The sequence below is a fragment of the Lepisosteus platostomus genome, chromosome 3, assembly GCF_059453375.1.
Source record: "Lepisosteus platostomus isolate fLepPlt1 chromosome 3, fLepPlt1.hap1, whole genome shotgun sequence".
Classification (NCBI taxonomy): Eukaryota; Metazoa; Chordata; class Actinopteri; order Semionotiformes; family Lepisosteidae; genus Lepisosteus; species Lepisosteus platostomus.
Window position 1 is genome coordinate 34,889,593 of NC_142613.1, and position 14,356 is coordinate 34,903,948.

Here is a 14,356-nt window from a genome sequence, read left to right on the forward strand (position 1 = left end):
ACATGATAATTTACCCATTTCAGACAGTTGCCTGTTTTATTTTTCTTTGCTAAAAGTGAGGTCTTGTGTAAAGATACATAGACTAATAACAAATCCAAGCATCACTGTCCTGGATTTTCAAGCATTTAGGATTATGTTCTAGCTTGTTCTGCTGTTATGCTACTTACATTTTGATGTTGCATTTAAGGCATTTCACATCACCGTTAGCTGCAAATTGTGAAGGCTGCACTCCTCCATCTGTCTAAAATCTCTCAGCCAGAGTCCTGGCATTCTTGTCAAATTAATTAAAATGACTGGAGGCTCTTTGAGATTTGCTAAGCTAATAACCTTATATTTATTTCCTTGGTAGCAACAGTTACTAAAATAAATGAAACAGAAAATAAAGAAACTCTTTGGAACTGAGAACGGTGAGTATAGCAAGTAGTCTTGACATTTTACAAGAAGGAACTTCTACAATCTAATGTGCAAGGAAAAGCTGAATCATTTTAAATTCCAAGTGGTGATAAATGTTACTTGTTGGAAGGTACCGAGTTAATAGAAGTATAGTTTATACTATAAATGTTTCCAAACACATGATGTGAGCTGAATCGAGTCTGCTTGTCTTTTCTCTTTATGAAGGATAAAGCTTTTGTGTCTAATCAGACTCATCCCTTGAAGCACGACATTGTCTGGCTTTCCGTCACTGCCCTAAATAATGAGGATACATAGCTTGAAAACATATTAACACCCTTCTAACAGTGTCCCATTCTGTTGAATTACTATTGATGTATTCAATTTTAGAAGCTAAAATTTTAAATCAACACTTCAATGCTCAAACTGAACATTTTATGAGTGAAAAAAATTACATATCAACACGCTCTGTAAACAAAACTTAAAAACATAAACATGTTGACTGCATACAAGTATACATTCACACAGCTTACTAAACACATTTTTAAAGTATACAACAATTACTTTGACAAGTCATAAAATTAGTTGAATAGCCACATTGCAATAAAGGGGTTTCAATGATTTTAGAATAAGCATACCTTATTTTGCCTGACTGTAAAGTCCTTTAGTCAGGCAGTGAATTTCAAGTAAGCTTTTAAAAAATGAAGATAAGGACCTTAAAACCACAACTAAGGGATACAGTTGTCCAAAGGCGCAGAAGAATGGTAAAAAAAAATAAAACAATGAATATCCCTATGAGCATGGTAAACTTGATCATTAAGAAGGGGAAGCCATATTATACTGTACTACCCAGAAACTGCCTTGATCAAAATGAGCAGTGAGGTAAGAAGGAAACTCATAAGAGATGCTTCTCCGAGGCCAACTGTGACTCTGAATGAGCAACAGAATTCAATGGCTGAGATGGGAGAAAATGTCCATGAGTTAACAATATTCCAATCCCTCTACAAATCGGGGCATGTAAGCACAGTGACAAGCCTAACTTTAAATACTCAATGGAGTTTGCAATAAAGCATATACAATAATACTGCAAACATGTGGCAATATATGTGGTTAAACTTCATCGGGGATATTTGGCCAAGGGATCTTTGGATCTAAAAATTCTTTATTCATATTATAATTCTCAAGAGTTGAACTATTATTTCAAATGCATTTGACTGTGTAGTTCATAATAGTAAATGCACATTTACTTGTATATGAATGGGATGTCATTATATGAAACTGATAAAACCTATAAGGCACACTATAACTATAACTGGTTATACACGTTCTACACAGCAGAATTTATGTTTTATGTTTGTTGTTTATTGTGCATGTTTTTGGTTTTATATCAATAAATTCTGTATTGTATATTTTGAATCATTGTGTGAGACTGTAAATTATTATGTGTGATTGATTCCTAACAGTCAATTAGTCAATCAAGAGCTCTAGCAATTTACTATTCACATTTCTGCTACAGTAAATTAAAATCCTGGCATCACTACACTTGATCTACACTTGAACTACACCAATCAACTTGAGTGGTACATACTGTATACTGTAAGCCCCAATTGAGCAGGTTTTCAATGAAAAATGAACAAAACTTGCACCATCCTGGTGTTAAAAGTGAGTAGAGACTAACCCTAAAAGACTTGCAGCTGTAATTTCTCACAAAGTTCCTTCTACAGATTAAATCAACATATTTCAGTTTTTTTTCCAATTTATTTTATAGTTTTTGCTGACATTTAACTTCCTTCACCCATAAAAATACTCAGCTTTCATTGAAATTTTCCTTTAAAATACTAACTTTAAGAAAAATGTGTATACAGGTATATCATTTGTAATTCAACAGAGACAGCATTGGAAGGGGGTGAATATTTTTACACTTTTACACCTCCGTCCAATACACAAAAACATTTCAGTGTTTAAAAAATAGTGACGGGTAAAATTCCTGTGGCAAAGAGACAAAAATAATTCTAAAAATATTGCTAAAATTATGTGTAATGACACTTGTCATCATGTGAGTTCTAAAGAAGCCACAGGCCTAACAAACAAAGACATGGAAATGAATGGTGGGAGCCCTGACTTCTAAATACTGTATAAAAGATAAAAACTGTACTGTATAAGAATTTAGGGACTGATTTGGAATGCAAGTTAAATTTTGAGACAAATGGTAATTCTATTTTCATAATACAGCTATTTGTCTTAAGATATCTTAGACATTTTGATCAGTCATTGTTGATTATCTTTTATCAATCTTTTACTGAAAGTGCTTTAATTTTTGCTCTGATCTGCTGGTTTGGGAATTTGAATATGAGGAGTAAGAACAAACTGGGAAGTATTGTCAAACTACTATATGTCAGAAAGTAACTGGTGCTTGTCTTTTAGCTCTATCCCATGTTCAGTTTTGCATAAAGCATATTCCATCCTAAAGGATGCTTCACCCCTATGTTTAATGAACTTCATTTCCTTTTCTCAGAATAAAGATACAGATTTTCTCATTTAAAAACAGTTAATAATAATAATTCCTTACACTCAAAGCGCTTTACAGGTAAAAGGGACTCCCCTGCACCACCACCAATATGTAGCACCCACCTGGATGATGTGACTGCAAGTGTGGTATACTGTATGCTGAACAAAATAAAATCTTGCTTTTGCAAGGTAATGATCGTTTGTTAAAGTAAACTGAAGCAGTTAAGTGTTTCAACTGCATGTTAGACACCCTGCAAAACTATACTTAAAGTGTAATGTCTTGGCTAAATGAAGCAAAAGAAGAGGACAGGCTATAAATTAAATCCTAAAACCTGACTCCATTTGAAAAATGAGTGACTCCATAGCTGAAGGCAAAGAAGCAGGATTTATCCTTTTGTCTTTCGGAAACCCCTAACATTGCTTTTACTGATGTAGGCGGCCTTACATAGATTTGGAGTGACAAATGTTACAAAAAAGCTGAATTCATACATAACAAATCAGAAAACCACCTTAACAGCTGTCAGTCCTAAAAGCCAATAAGTGTCTGACTGTCCTTGCACAGCATTGAAATTCAGCAATTTGTTCTATGGTTTGCTGACTTTATGCTACAAAAGAGGTTTCAGAAAGGGAATTTTCTGACAATTCATTACAGATAATTAAAAGTGTACAGCATTGATTTTTGCATTTTCAAAAGGTGGTTCCGTGCATTTCCTTAGTAAATATTTATGCTACTGTGAGCTTTTTTCTAAAATTCTTAAAAGAATGCTGTTATAATAAGTATAACAATTAAAAAGAAAAATCTAAACAAAGCATCTCCTGGTAAATAAACATTATCTTTATAAGCAGAAAACAGGACTGCACCAGCTTAACCTCACTAACAATAATATGATACCCAGAATTTGTGGCTCAACATAGATAAAGAGGAAAGATACTGTAAATGTACAGTATATCCATCTAGAACCAGGACATCACTTCTTCTATTAATCTAAAAGGTTCACACAAACCCAGAGAAACTGGCAAGCTACGCCATATTCAGCAGAGGTTACACGAAGGCAGACAAGTATTCACTAGCTCCAGATACAGTATCTGTCATTAGTGTCTGCGTAGAAAATGAAAAAAGAGTGATTTCCCCTTTCCCCCCCATCATGAAATAATGTGGATCAGCTGTTGAATACCTCTTTTTGTGTAGAACCTGGTTTATGATGGGTTGGATCCCTGACTCATATGCATAACTAATCAAAACTGCAAATGCAAAGACGCATTCTGATAAACAGTACAGTCAGAATAATGAATTAAGAAAAAAAACAGAAAAGCTGACATTTTTTCTGAGAAGAAATAAAAAAAACATGGCTTATGGGCTTTTAAAAAGACATTATGCTGCATGGAAGAGGATGTGACAGCATAAAATCAGCATTTGTTTTTCACTGACAAAAGATTCACAGCATCACTAATGGGAAGTCGTGTGCCACATAAAATACCAACATTTAATTCAGTTAATTTATCCTCCAAAAAATACCCCAAATATAAAATCCATACCCAGCTATGAATATTAAGGATACCATCAGATGTCAGTCAGAACCCCCTCTTTAATAGAAGCACGGAACTAAAGCCACCAAAGTACCACTTTCAGAATTCAAACTTATATATTTTCTAAACACATAAATGATAAACTTAGAAACAATGACCTATGAGTTGCATAGTTCACTGCATACAGTACTTCTACGCATGGAATCAAAGATAAATTACTTTAAGAAAATGCCAATAATTTCCAGGTGGAAAACAACTTCCTTATTGCCTGACGGCAGTGACATTCACCACTGACTAACCCATCGGATTATGCAAATCGGTCATGGCAGTGATACTATGGTAATTATACTGCTTCATATTTAAGAAACTCGATTTGACAGGGAGTACATCAGCACTCTGCCCCAGAGAGATCAGCATTCTGTTTCCCCTGGAGCAAATACAGAATTGCTTAAAATAAGAGATGTCCAAATTGAGCTTGATTTACATCTTTAAAGACAGGCGAGCCTTACATCTGTATTTGCAATAAGGATTTTACCAACAATATACAATTGATTGTTGCCTCTTTGCCACTTGCAAGCAGAAATGACATCAGATAATAGACATTAGATCAAATAGATTGAAGATTTGGTAGCTGTGTAGGACAATTATGACCTATGGTAAAGGTTCTCAACCATGTAGACTCTATGTGCATGATGATGTCTCAGGCACCTAAAGCCCTTGAGACATTGTACCAGAAATACTACAGCACCCCTGGGTGGCTAAAGCAATTAATGCCCCGATGTGATGCATGGGTTGGACCTTATAGTGCTTGAATCCACATTAACATTCACTTTTAACTGAGGGGCTTCCATAAGCACTAAGATACTGTACAGGCACTGCTGGGGCAGTGGGAGTCCAGAGTCAGTAAAGTGTTACTCTACTTTTAGTCTAAGCCACTCCCCTGCAGATGACTGCACACCAGGGTTTTGTAGTGTTGTCAGAAAGTTCTTCATTTCAGTGCCTTGGCTCTGTGGTTTGCGGTTGCAGTGGGAAATGAATGGACTGAAAATGCACAGAAATCATCTCTGTTGTTCATGAACACATATGAGGAATATGGCAAGGTGAGATGGAATCCAATATGATCAGCATAACACCATTTTTTAATGAGACGTGTTAGATGAAAATAATTGAGAAGGAGTAGCATTTTGGCTGGAAGGAAGAGCTGGGATTGTGATCGTCTTGCATTCATACTGTACATGAACCACATTGGGACTTAAATTATCCAAGAGTCCCTGCTTTATATAACAGAACATACTAGGGCTGATTTATTATTTTTCATGTGATGCAAAGCAAACTCCCCTGCTAATTATTTTAACTGATCCTCTGTGTTCATGTTTCACAAGAGATGCTTGATGCTTTCATTCATTTAGCTGCGTCATCATGCACCTCCTGATTCTGTCTCCTTGCATTATCTTTCAGACCACAGCACATCAAGAGCTGGAGTCTCTTTCCACACACTGCATTTAACATTTAACTAATTGTTTATCTACAGTACTAAGTACCGCACAAACATTAACACTAAGAGATTCCCAGTAAAGAAATCATGTGGACAGTGGCATCAGAATATGAGTGCAACTAAAGATGTTTCCAAATCAGCCATTATAGGTGTGAACTGTGAATAATATTTTAGATTCATTTGCAAGTTGAATGTCTTCATCCTTTAAAAAAATCTCAAAGCACTGTTCTATGTGTCTTTGCAGCTCAGCCAGTCTTCCATCTATTGTTAACTTGCTAATTTAAGTGCATTAAAGGTTAATTTAATTAAGTCTGCAACTACAATTCTTCCTTTTTTAAATGTAGAACATGCCACCTATACAACTGAATAACATCCAACAGAATTTGTTAGGTCCACTAAAAGCAATAGCAGCACAGTTGTACGTTTCTCCAAAAAATGGGTTCCTGAAACCAAATACAGTACATCTATCTAGAAAGATAGATTTCCACTGGTCATTATTTACTTCAAGCTAAGAAAAACAATACTTTGACCATTTAGTGTATTTTAATACAATGAAGTTTAAAAAAATAGTGGTGAAAGCGTAGTAAATAATTTGACAAGGCTTTGAAATACCCAGGCCACGCAAATACAGATTACAAAGTCCATATCTACACAGTTGTTTAAATGCAGATCCACATATTGAGTTATATTACAGATGAGAGATGCTTGTAATATCATCACTGGAAGATGGATAATTCATGGCAAAAGCACCTCTGTGGTGCTGACACAATCACTTAGCAATTGTTTGATTTCTGTCCAATTATGTCACACTTAAGATAATTGTCAACAGCATTTTGCTCTTGGGTCTTTGAAAGTAAGGGAGTGAACACCAGCAATAACAACATAATAATGAACACATCAGTAAGCTATATAAATAGAACAAGCTGACATATACAGTAAATGGTATTCAGAATGAAAAGAAAAGTTATTTTTTGTTTTCACTTTGCTGCATTTACAGAAATGTACTATTCTATTATGAGACAAGTCCATTTTCTTTTTAATGTGAGTGTTTTACATTTCAAAATTACAACATTTCTAATTTTTCATTCTCTCAAAATAAAAACTTCTCAGACCCACACAAACAACGACTAATACATATTCTCTGTTTTGTGATTCATGGAGCTGTTCTTCAAGAGTAATGATTCTTGAGGCTGCCTGGGCCAAAATAAATACTGTTTAACCTAAAAAGAGGAGAATAATATTTTTATTTTTATTTTTTTATAGTCCACTGAACAGTCTGCATGAGTCCAATTTCTCTGTCTGAATGCAGCAAACAACATAAGTACCTAGCAAACCTCACTTTTAATAAACAAGACAGCTATTTTATTTTAACACCACTTTTTGAGAAACTTATTGAACAGAAAATAGTTTGACAGCTTTAAATTATAAGGCATCATATCGATGTCATCCTAGGAAGAACTCCTTAATCCTCTGTTGTCTGTGTGGTCATGCACAGGAAGAGACATTAAATGTTTGAAAAAGTAGAGGAAAACTTTAATTTGTCCTAAATGACATCTGTGCTGAATTGTTTGTGCAATGATGATGATGACGATGATAATAATGAGAAGAAGAAGATAATTTTATTTCATATCCACAGAGTTTAAAGGGGAACTGCAAAGCTAATTTCATATTTGGGAGATTTTGTAAAATTTTTCTATACTGTCAATAAATTTATTTTGTTACCAAGATTTAATAACTCCAAATCTGATAAATTTGGACTGCTGTTCGCCTTTAACCTTGTGGGACCCCCAGTATGAGTATCCTAAAGCTTCAGAAGTATCTGTGAGCTGCAAAGCATGCTGGCTCGAGACTCGCCTGCAATGTCTCTCACTTTCTTAAATTGTTCGGCGCTTTTTCATGTACATTATTTCACTGGGCTTTGATGGCTATTAATACTTGGTTGTGCAAAGAAGACTTAGTGATAGTCATTTACTAAATAAAAGTAAAACTCATTGGTTTAAAAATAATAAATTTAAGTGGCTCCTAACCATATGAGAAAGGACAAAGAGTCCAGTGTCGTTAAGAAATCTAGATCCGTGAAGAACTTAGAAGAAAAAGATTGAAGAAAAGTGCTTGGAAAGTGGGGGAAGTTATCAGAGCGAGTGCAGGAAGTGGAACAGCAACATCGCTTTAAGGTTCTGTACTGTACATGCCACATAAGGATTAAAGGTAAGGATTATGCCAGAAACACATTTAAAAAGTATCTACTGTATACAACATTATTTCCAAATATATTGTTTTTTTATTTTCACTGATGTTTTTGCTTTACTTTTTTTATATATTAAAAAATGTTTTGTTTCAATAATTGGAATCCCCAAACCCTGTTTCCCCTATTAGGTTTTACGTTTACCAACCAGAAATTTACATACCTCAAGGGTTTTCATGAATGTCACCCTTGCGTTGACAAGGGATCACTGTACCCTATTTTTTATATCTGTGGTATACTTTATTAGCAATTTCTTTTTTCTCTTATCTGACACCCCATAAAGTAAAAGCAAAGGAAACTCATGCTGAGCCTTTCAACAAGGGTTCCACTCTCAGAATGGAATATCTTTTCAGGAAAGCATTTTGCTGGCTACATCCAGCTCTTCAGCAAACACATTACTGTCACAGATTTTCACAGTTTTTACTGCAGGTTCTCTCCTGTCGCCACACATTTTCCAAATATCATTCTTCTGTTATTCATTAGCACTGGTGTGCGAACTTTCCATTTTAAAACACTTGCTTGAAATTGAGATATACCTTTGGGTTTTTGGTCATTCTCAAAGACAATAAAATAATTTATACGGTATGTAACAATTTACTTAAATTTGAGCAACACACCACATAAATGATACTGTACATAGCAGGCCTTATTTTGTCCTTCTCTATTATTTTTTAAAGGAAAGCATAAAACATCACTTTATTAACCCTTACAATTTCTTGCATTAGGAATTATCTTTTCACATACCCCAGGCTCTCTCCTTATCTGTGTGTCTGTGTGTCTCATGGAGAGCAAGCTGGGGTATGCGAAAAGATAATTCCTAATGCAAGAAATTGTAAGGGTTAATAAAGTGATGATGTTAAAGCAATTGAAGGCCAACATTCTTTACATTATTCATGAAGTAAACATCATTAATCAGATGTCATATTTGAATGATAAACTGCTGTGGGAATTCTGCTTACACATCTACCTGCTTAATCACCACCATTTCCCAGGTGAGTTGAGCCTTTTAATCAGTTACTCTGCATACAGTGTGATCATTGGCGAGAGTTTGAAAAACTCTAAATGATGTATTTGTGATGCCTTATTAATGAATATCAGTTGATGTACTGTTCTATTTTGTAGAGCTTTTCAAAGTAATTAAATTATACATTCAATATACAGTAAATACTTTACAATGTGCACAGTCTTTTTAAAGTTATTAATTTGGTTTTATTGAACAATGGACTTGATTTTTGTCAGCCAGCAAATTGAACTTTTACCATTCAGTTGCCAATAATGTCTTCTTTACTGAGGCAGATATAGTACATAAAAAAAAAACTAACAGAAAGGCACAACACAAGAACAGCACACACTCACAATACAATAACAAAAATTTGTTTCTGTTTTTGCCTTTTTTTCCTTTTGTTCATCTCTACAGCACCTTCATTTTACAGTTAAAAGCAGTTACAAAAACTTGTGCTGATTTGAGATTTATGCAATCTGAAAAATGTTGTTCCAATATAATTCTGTCTGACATAGATATTTTCAATAAAAAAACAACATTAATATCTACATATACTACCATACACCATTACTCATTATTAGAACTTAAGTGCCACTACTGTATATACTCATTGCAAGCTTTTTCCATCCATTCATTACAACAGGAGCAAGGCGGGTACACCCAAGGTTGGGTGCCAGTCCATTGCAGGACAAACACAGAGACAAACGCACACACTTGGGTGTACCCGCCTTGCACACACACTCACTGGCCAGCTAACTTGAAATTATGTTTTTGGACTGTGGGAAGAAACCGGAGCACCTGGATACCCCAACTTGCTCTCTATGAGACACACAGACACATTGACAGGAAGAGACGTTTTGGGTCAGAGCACAGGGTCAGCCATTTCTATGGAGCCCCTGGAGCAGCTGGGGTTTAGGGCCTTGCTCAGGGGCCCAGCGGAGTAGGATTCCTCTGCCGGCCACAGGATACGAACCGGCAACCTTCCAGCCACAGATTGGGACTGCAGTTCCCCTTTAATTCACAGGTGCATTTAAATTATCACTTGAAATTATTCTATAAATATGCTATCATTGACATATTTCAACCAAAAAATTGAAAAACATTATAAATTTGCTATTGTTTCAGAAACAGGGTGTCTGATATTTTGCTAAACTGAAAAAATGAATTTCCCATTTTCTTCAGTCAGGCTTTTCTTGAAATAAGTTACAGTACAGTACAGTATGTGCACAACTTAAATTTATAAAGAATGTATTTTCAATATTTCAACAGCACAGAACAGCAAATTCAGCATTTCCAAAGAAATCATATTTTCTTAAAATACCAAGAGATCAATGGTGCCAGTCACCAAAGTGGTGATGATTAAAAATACTTCAAAATTAACCAAATTATCCATCAACTGTGGGCTTTTATGGATCATGTTGATCACTACATTGCCGTCATTATGTCTTTTGGATCTGAACTATTTAATTAAAACATCCCACAGCAATGTTAATTAGCCCTTTTTCTTGAATTATGATTCTAAATGTACTCTGTAGGAGGGTAAATGCTATTTTATTAAAAAAGCTAAACACAATTAAACTATTTTATTAAACACAAATGCAGTGTTATACAGTCAAAAACAGCAGACGGGGAGCAAAAAAAAAATCAAGCATACAGTAATTCTTACTGCTGGTATCTCAGCTTTACCCTTTCAAGGACAAATGGTTTACACTGCCCAAATTGCAATTAAACATTAACTTCTCCTTGCTTATTTTTTTAGATAAACAGCCCTTTCTGAGATGCAAAGACTTGTAATATTGCCTATGGTTGCAATGTAAGCTTGTTCATTATTTTGAGTCAGACTTTTCCCAGATTGGCAGCACTGTGTTTTTTACATGTAATTTACTATACCATTTCTTTCCCAAAAACCTCAGTCACATTCACAGACTCATTGACAATGACAGACCAGAAAAATATGCAGAGAATCAGAAGGTTTCTTCCTACCTTTTGGTTGGGGTGGGTGCCTCAGAAGACATAACCATGGTGTCGTTCATGTTATTTGGTAGTGGCCGTGGAGGGCTAAAAGAGAAACAATTCAGCAACAGTGAGTTACAACGGCAAGCATACTCGTCTTCAGAACTAGCCATGCTCTCTTGCTACATGAATTTCCTATTTAACCACCCTTACCTCCTTTTATAATGCAATGGCTCAGTCAAATGGGGAGTGAAGTCATGCAGAAGCAATGCTTGTACCATTCATAAATGACAGAAACAAACACTGACAAGAAGAAAGAAGAGCTGCCAAAAGATTTAATTGTGTCTTTCAAACTCAAAAAGACAATTTCCCCTGAAGAGTAAACAAATTACCACCAAAACAATTTTATTTTCGAAACGCCCTATTTTACAATACAATCAAATAAATAAAAAAAATAAAAATGACTTCATGATCAAATGAATGCTGCTTTGTTGTGATACAAGCAAAGGACATTCTTAACCCATGCTTTTATCTATGATGAGAGTGTTAGAATATTGTATACTGTATGCAGTTGTATTTGTGAGCCAGAAACCATATTTCCTTTTTATAACTAGCTTTGTAGTTTTTCACTAACAGTAGATAAGCTCAAATATGATTAATTATTACATCTGAGTCCATCAGAAAAGTTGAGGTTATTACAGAATTTTGAAAAGGGGAGTCATCCTTTTAAGCAAGAACATACTGTATTTCAGTTTATTCACCAAAATAAAACACAGCAGTGCTCTTTTCATAGAGAGTCTCTTCTCAGATTCCGTTCGGTTTTGAACCCTGGGGTGGTCACTCCCAAAAGAGGAGCTGCAATCTCCTTGAATTTCTGGAAAATAAAACCTTCGCCACTGAATGGACAACTGAGTTAGTTTTTTTTAATATAAGGAATATGCTTTTGTACAAAAGTGACAATACCAAATACAGTAAGTCATTGTACTTTATAACAATGTTTTTCAACAGGCAATACAGGATGATGAAACAGTTTAAATTAAATTGAAGAATAAACAGGCCAAACACAGACAGGTGCAGAATAAGAATGAAAGTAGTCTGTTTTTGCATAGCTTTTCCAGAACCCTTTCAGCAGAAGCAATTTCCTGAAAGCCAATGAGGCAAAAGACCATCTGCCCTTGATGTAGCATGTCCTGAAACATATAGTGGCTCCTACCACAGCTGCACCTGGTACCACAATTAAACGAAAAACTGTTTAAAAACACTATGTGCATTGCATCTCTAAACATCACCATACTCTGCCATATTGAGAGCGTGCAACAGCCCTGTCATTGTTGCTGCTATTAACACTAACACGCTAAAGTGGTTTCTTTCTCCGTGCGGCACTGCTCTCACTGTGCTCCCTTCGATATTCTCTTTCCTGAAATAGAACACACTCGTCAGTCTAACCAAGCCACTGATGTAAATCTCAGAAAATAAGCATGAAAATCGATAACTACATAAAACTAGACATTACTCTGATGCTCTGTTTTTGGAACTGCACATTTGCCCTTCAGTCAAACCTACCGCTATAGAAGGAAGCACAGACATCAAACTTATCAACTGAGCTTGGGCAATGCATTAAACCCATTAACTGTTTTCCTCCTATGTTTGAATATAGCAGCGACTAGTGACAGCAGGAATGTTGACATCACTGACTCGAGTAATAAAGTACCATCTGGCTCAATGAAAATACTTTCAGCATGCATTTCGCAGGTCTAGCATGCACAATGTACACAAAGTGGTGCTACACATGATCTCTATTACTGAACTGTTTCTGAAACTTTTGATTTGATATTCAGTTCGACACCAAAAGAAAAATTCATTCATTTTTATGCCAACACAAATACTTGCTTCAGGTTTGATACGCAGTGGTTTGTGTGGTTTTCTTTTGTCACGCTAATGGAGCTTAAAAATGCTCAAGTTGAGCCAAACCTATTTATTCTCTCACACTGTTCCACACTCGCCTTCCGTATTAAAAGGATCTAACAGTATTACAAACTCACATGCTTACAACCACCTAATGATACACAATTCATATACATTCTATCAGAGATTCTCTAGACATTTCTCATTTCTCATTGTATTTTCTGATCCATTCTTCACAGTTGTTATACACAACGGTTATATTTTTTAATTTAAAGAAGAAAAACTACATATAGTTATTTAATTTGAAAGTGATAGTAGGCAGTATATTGTTTTAATGTAGCAACTCTTGATATCTTATTTTCCAGAACTGCAAACTTTGACTGGATAATACTTGGAAGATAGAAAATTAAAACTAGACACTCCATGTTCTATTTCAATTACCTAAAATTAAATAAAGCATACTGTAAAAAACATACAAAAACATTATTACACTCTACTGTTCTAAGTAGTATTTTTGCATTCAAGCCTTTGTAGATATGACTTAAATCTAGGTATTTATTGACACAACTCTGACAAATAGAAGGATCAAAGATCACTGAAACAAGAGAACAACTTACTAACCTCCTTTGACTGTAATGCACTTGTCAGGCTACCAAAACACATCCAGCCTTCTCAGCTGTGTGCCAAACGTATCCCTGACTCACAGTCTACTGAATGAGCATCTTAATGCACTACATTGCTGCTGTCTCTAAGGAAACAGAGGAGTCACATGACCAACAGGGCAAAAAAAAAAAGTCACATGACACTGCAGCCAATAGTATTTTGCATCAAAAAGAGGGTTGTAAGCTGTGCCTGATAGGAGGGTTACAGAACTGCACACAGGCTCAGGGCTCCCTATTCAGACAAAAACAGTGAGGTAGCAGGAATATGCAATTACCTTTCTACATACTGTACACTGCTTCAGTCAATATAATCAATATTATTCAGCCTGCACTTGAGAAATAAAGGAAAGGTCATGCTAGTCTAATGTTTTAAAACCCTTTTAAATGCCTAAAGTATAGGGTCACAAGCTTGACTCTGTAAATATCATGATAATGTTTGAAATGGAACATACATTTTTGTTTTACTAAAGTATTTTTATTGCTGACTGGAGCAATCTAAAATATGTCCCCCAATGGTAACTATCTCGATATAACAAAGTGGTGGACATAAGGGATAATATTAGATAAAATGATTAGTTAAAGAGGTTAATTTATCACTCTGGTGAAACAACGACTTAAAAAGCATTCCTTGTTTTATTTTATTTTTTTATTTATTTTATATCTTTTCT

The 14,356-nt window shown here is 35.2% G+C and overlaps 1 protein-coding gene across 21 annotated transcripts in view; it reads right to left on the bottom strand.

Annotated features, from left to right (window-relative positions):
* The window catches only part of LOC148674791 (dystrobrevin beta), a 192,611-nt gene that overhangs the window by 60,338 nt on the left and 117,917 nt on the right, over nt 1-14,356 (bottom strand). For all 21 annotated transcript variants that reach the window (XM_088625444.1, XM_088625445.1, XM_088625428.1 and 18 more), the window contains one exon: nt 11,152-11,226. In XM_088625444.1, the coding sequence (XP_088481570.1) occupies nt 11,152-11,226 (75 nt within the window). The remainder of the gene's footprint in view (nt 1-11,151; nt 11,227-14,356) is intronic.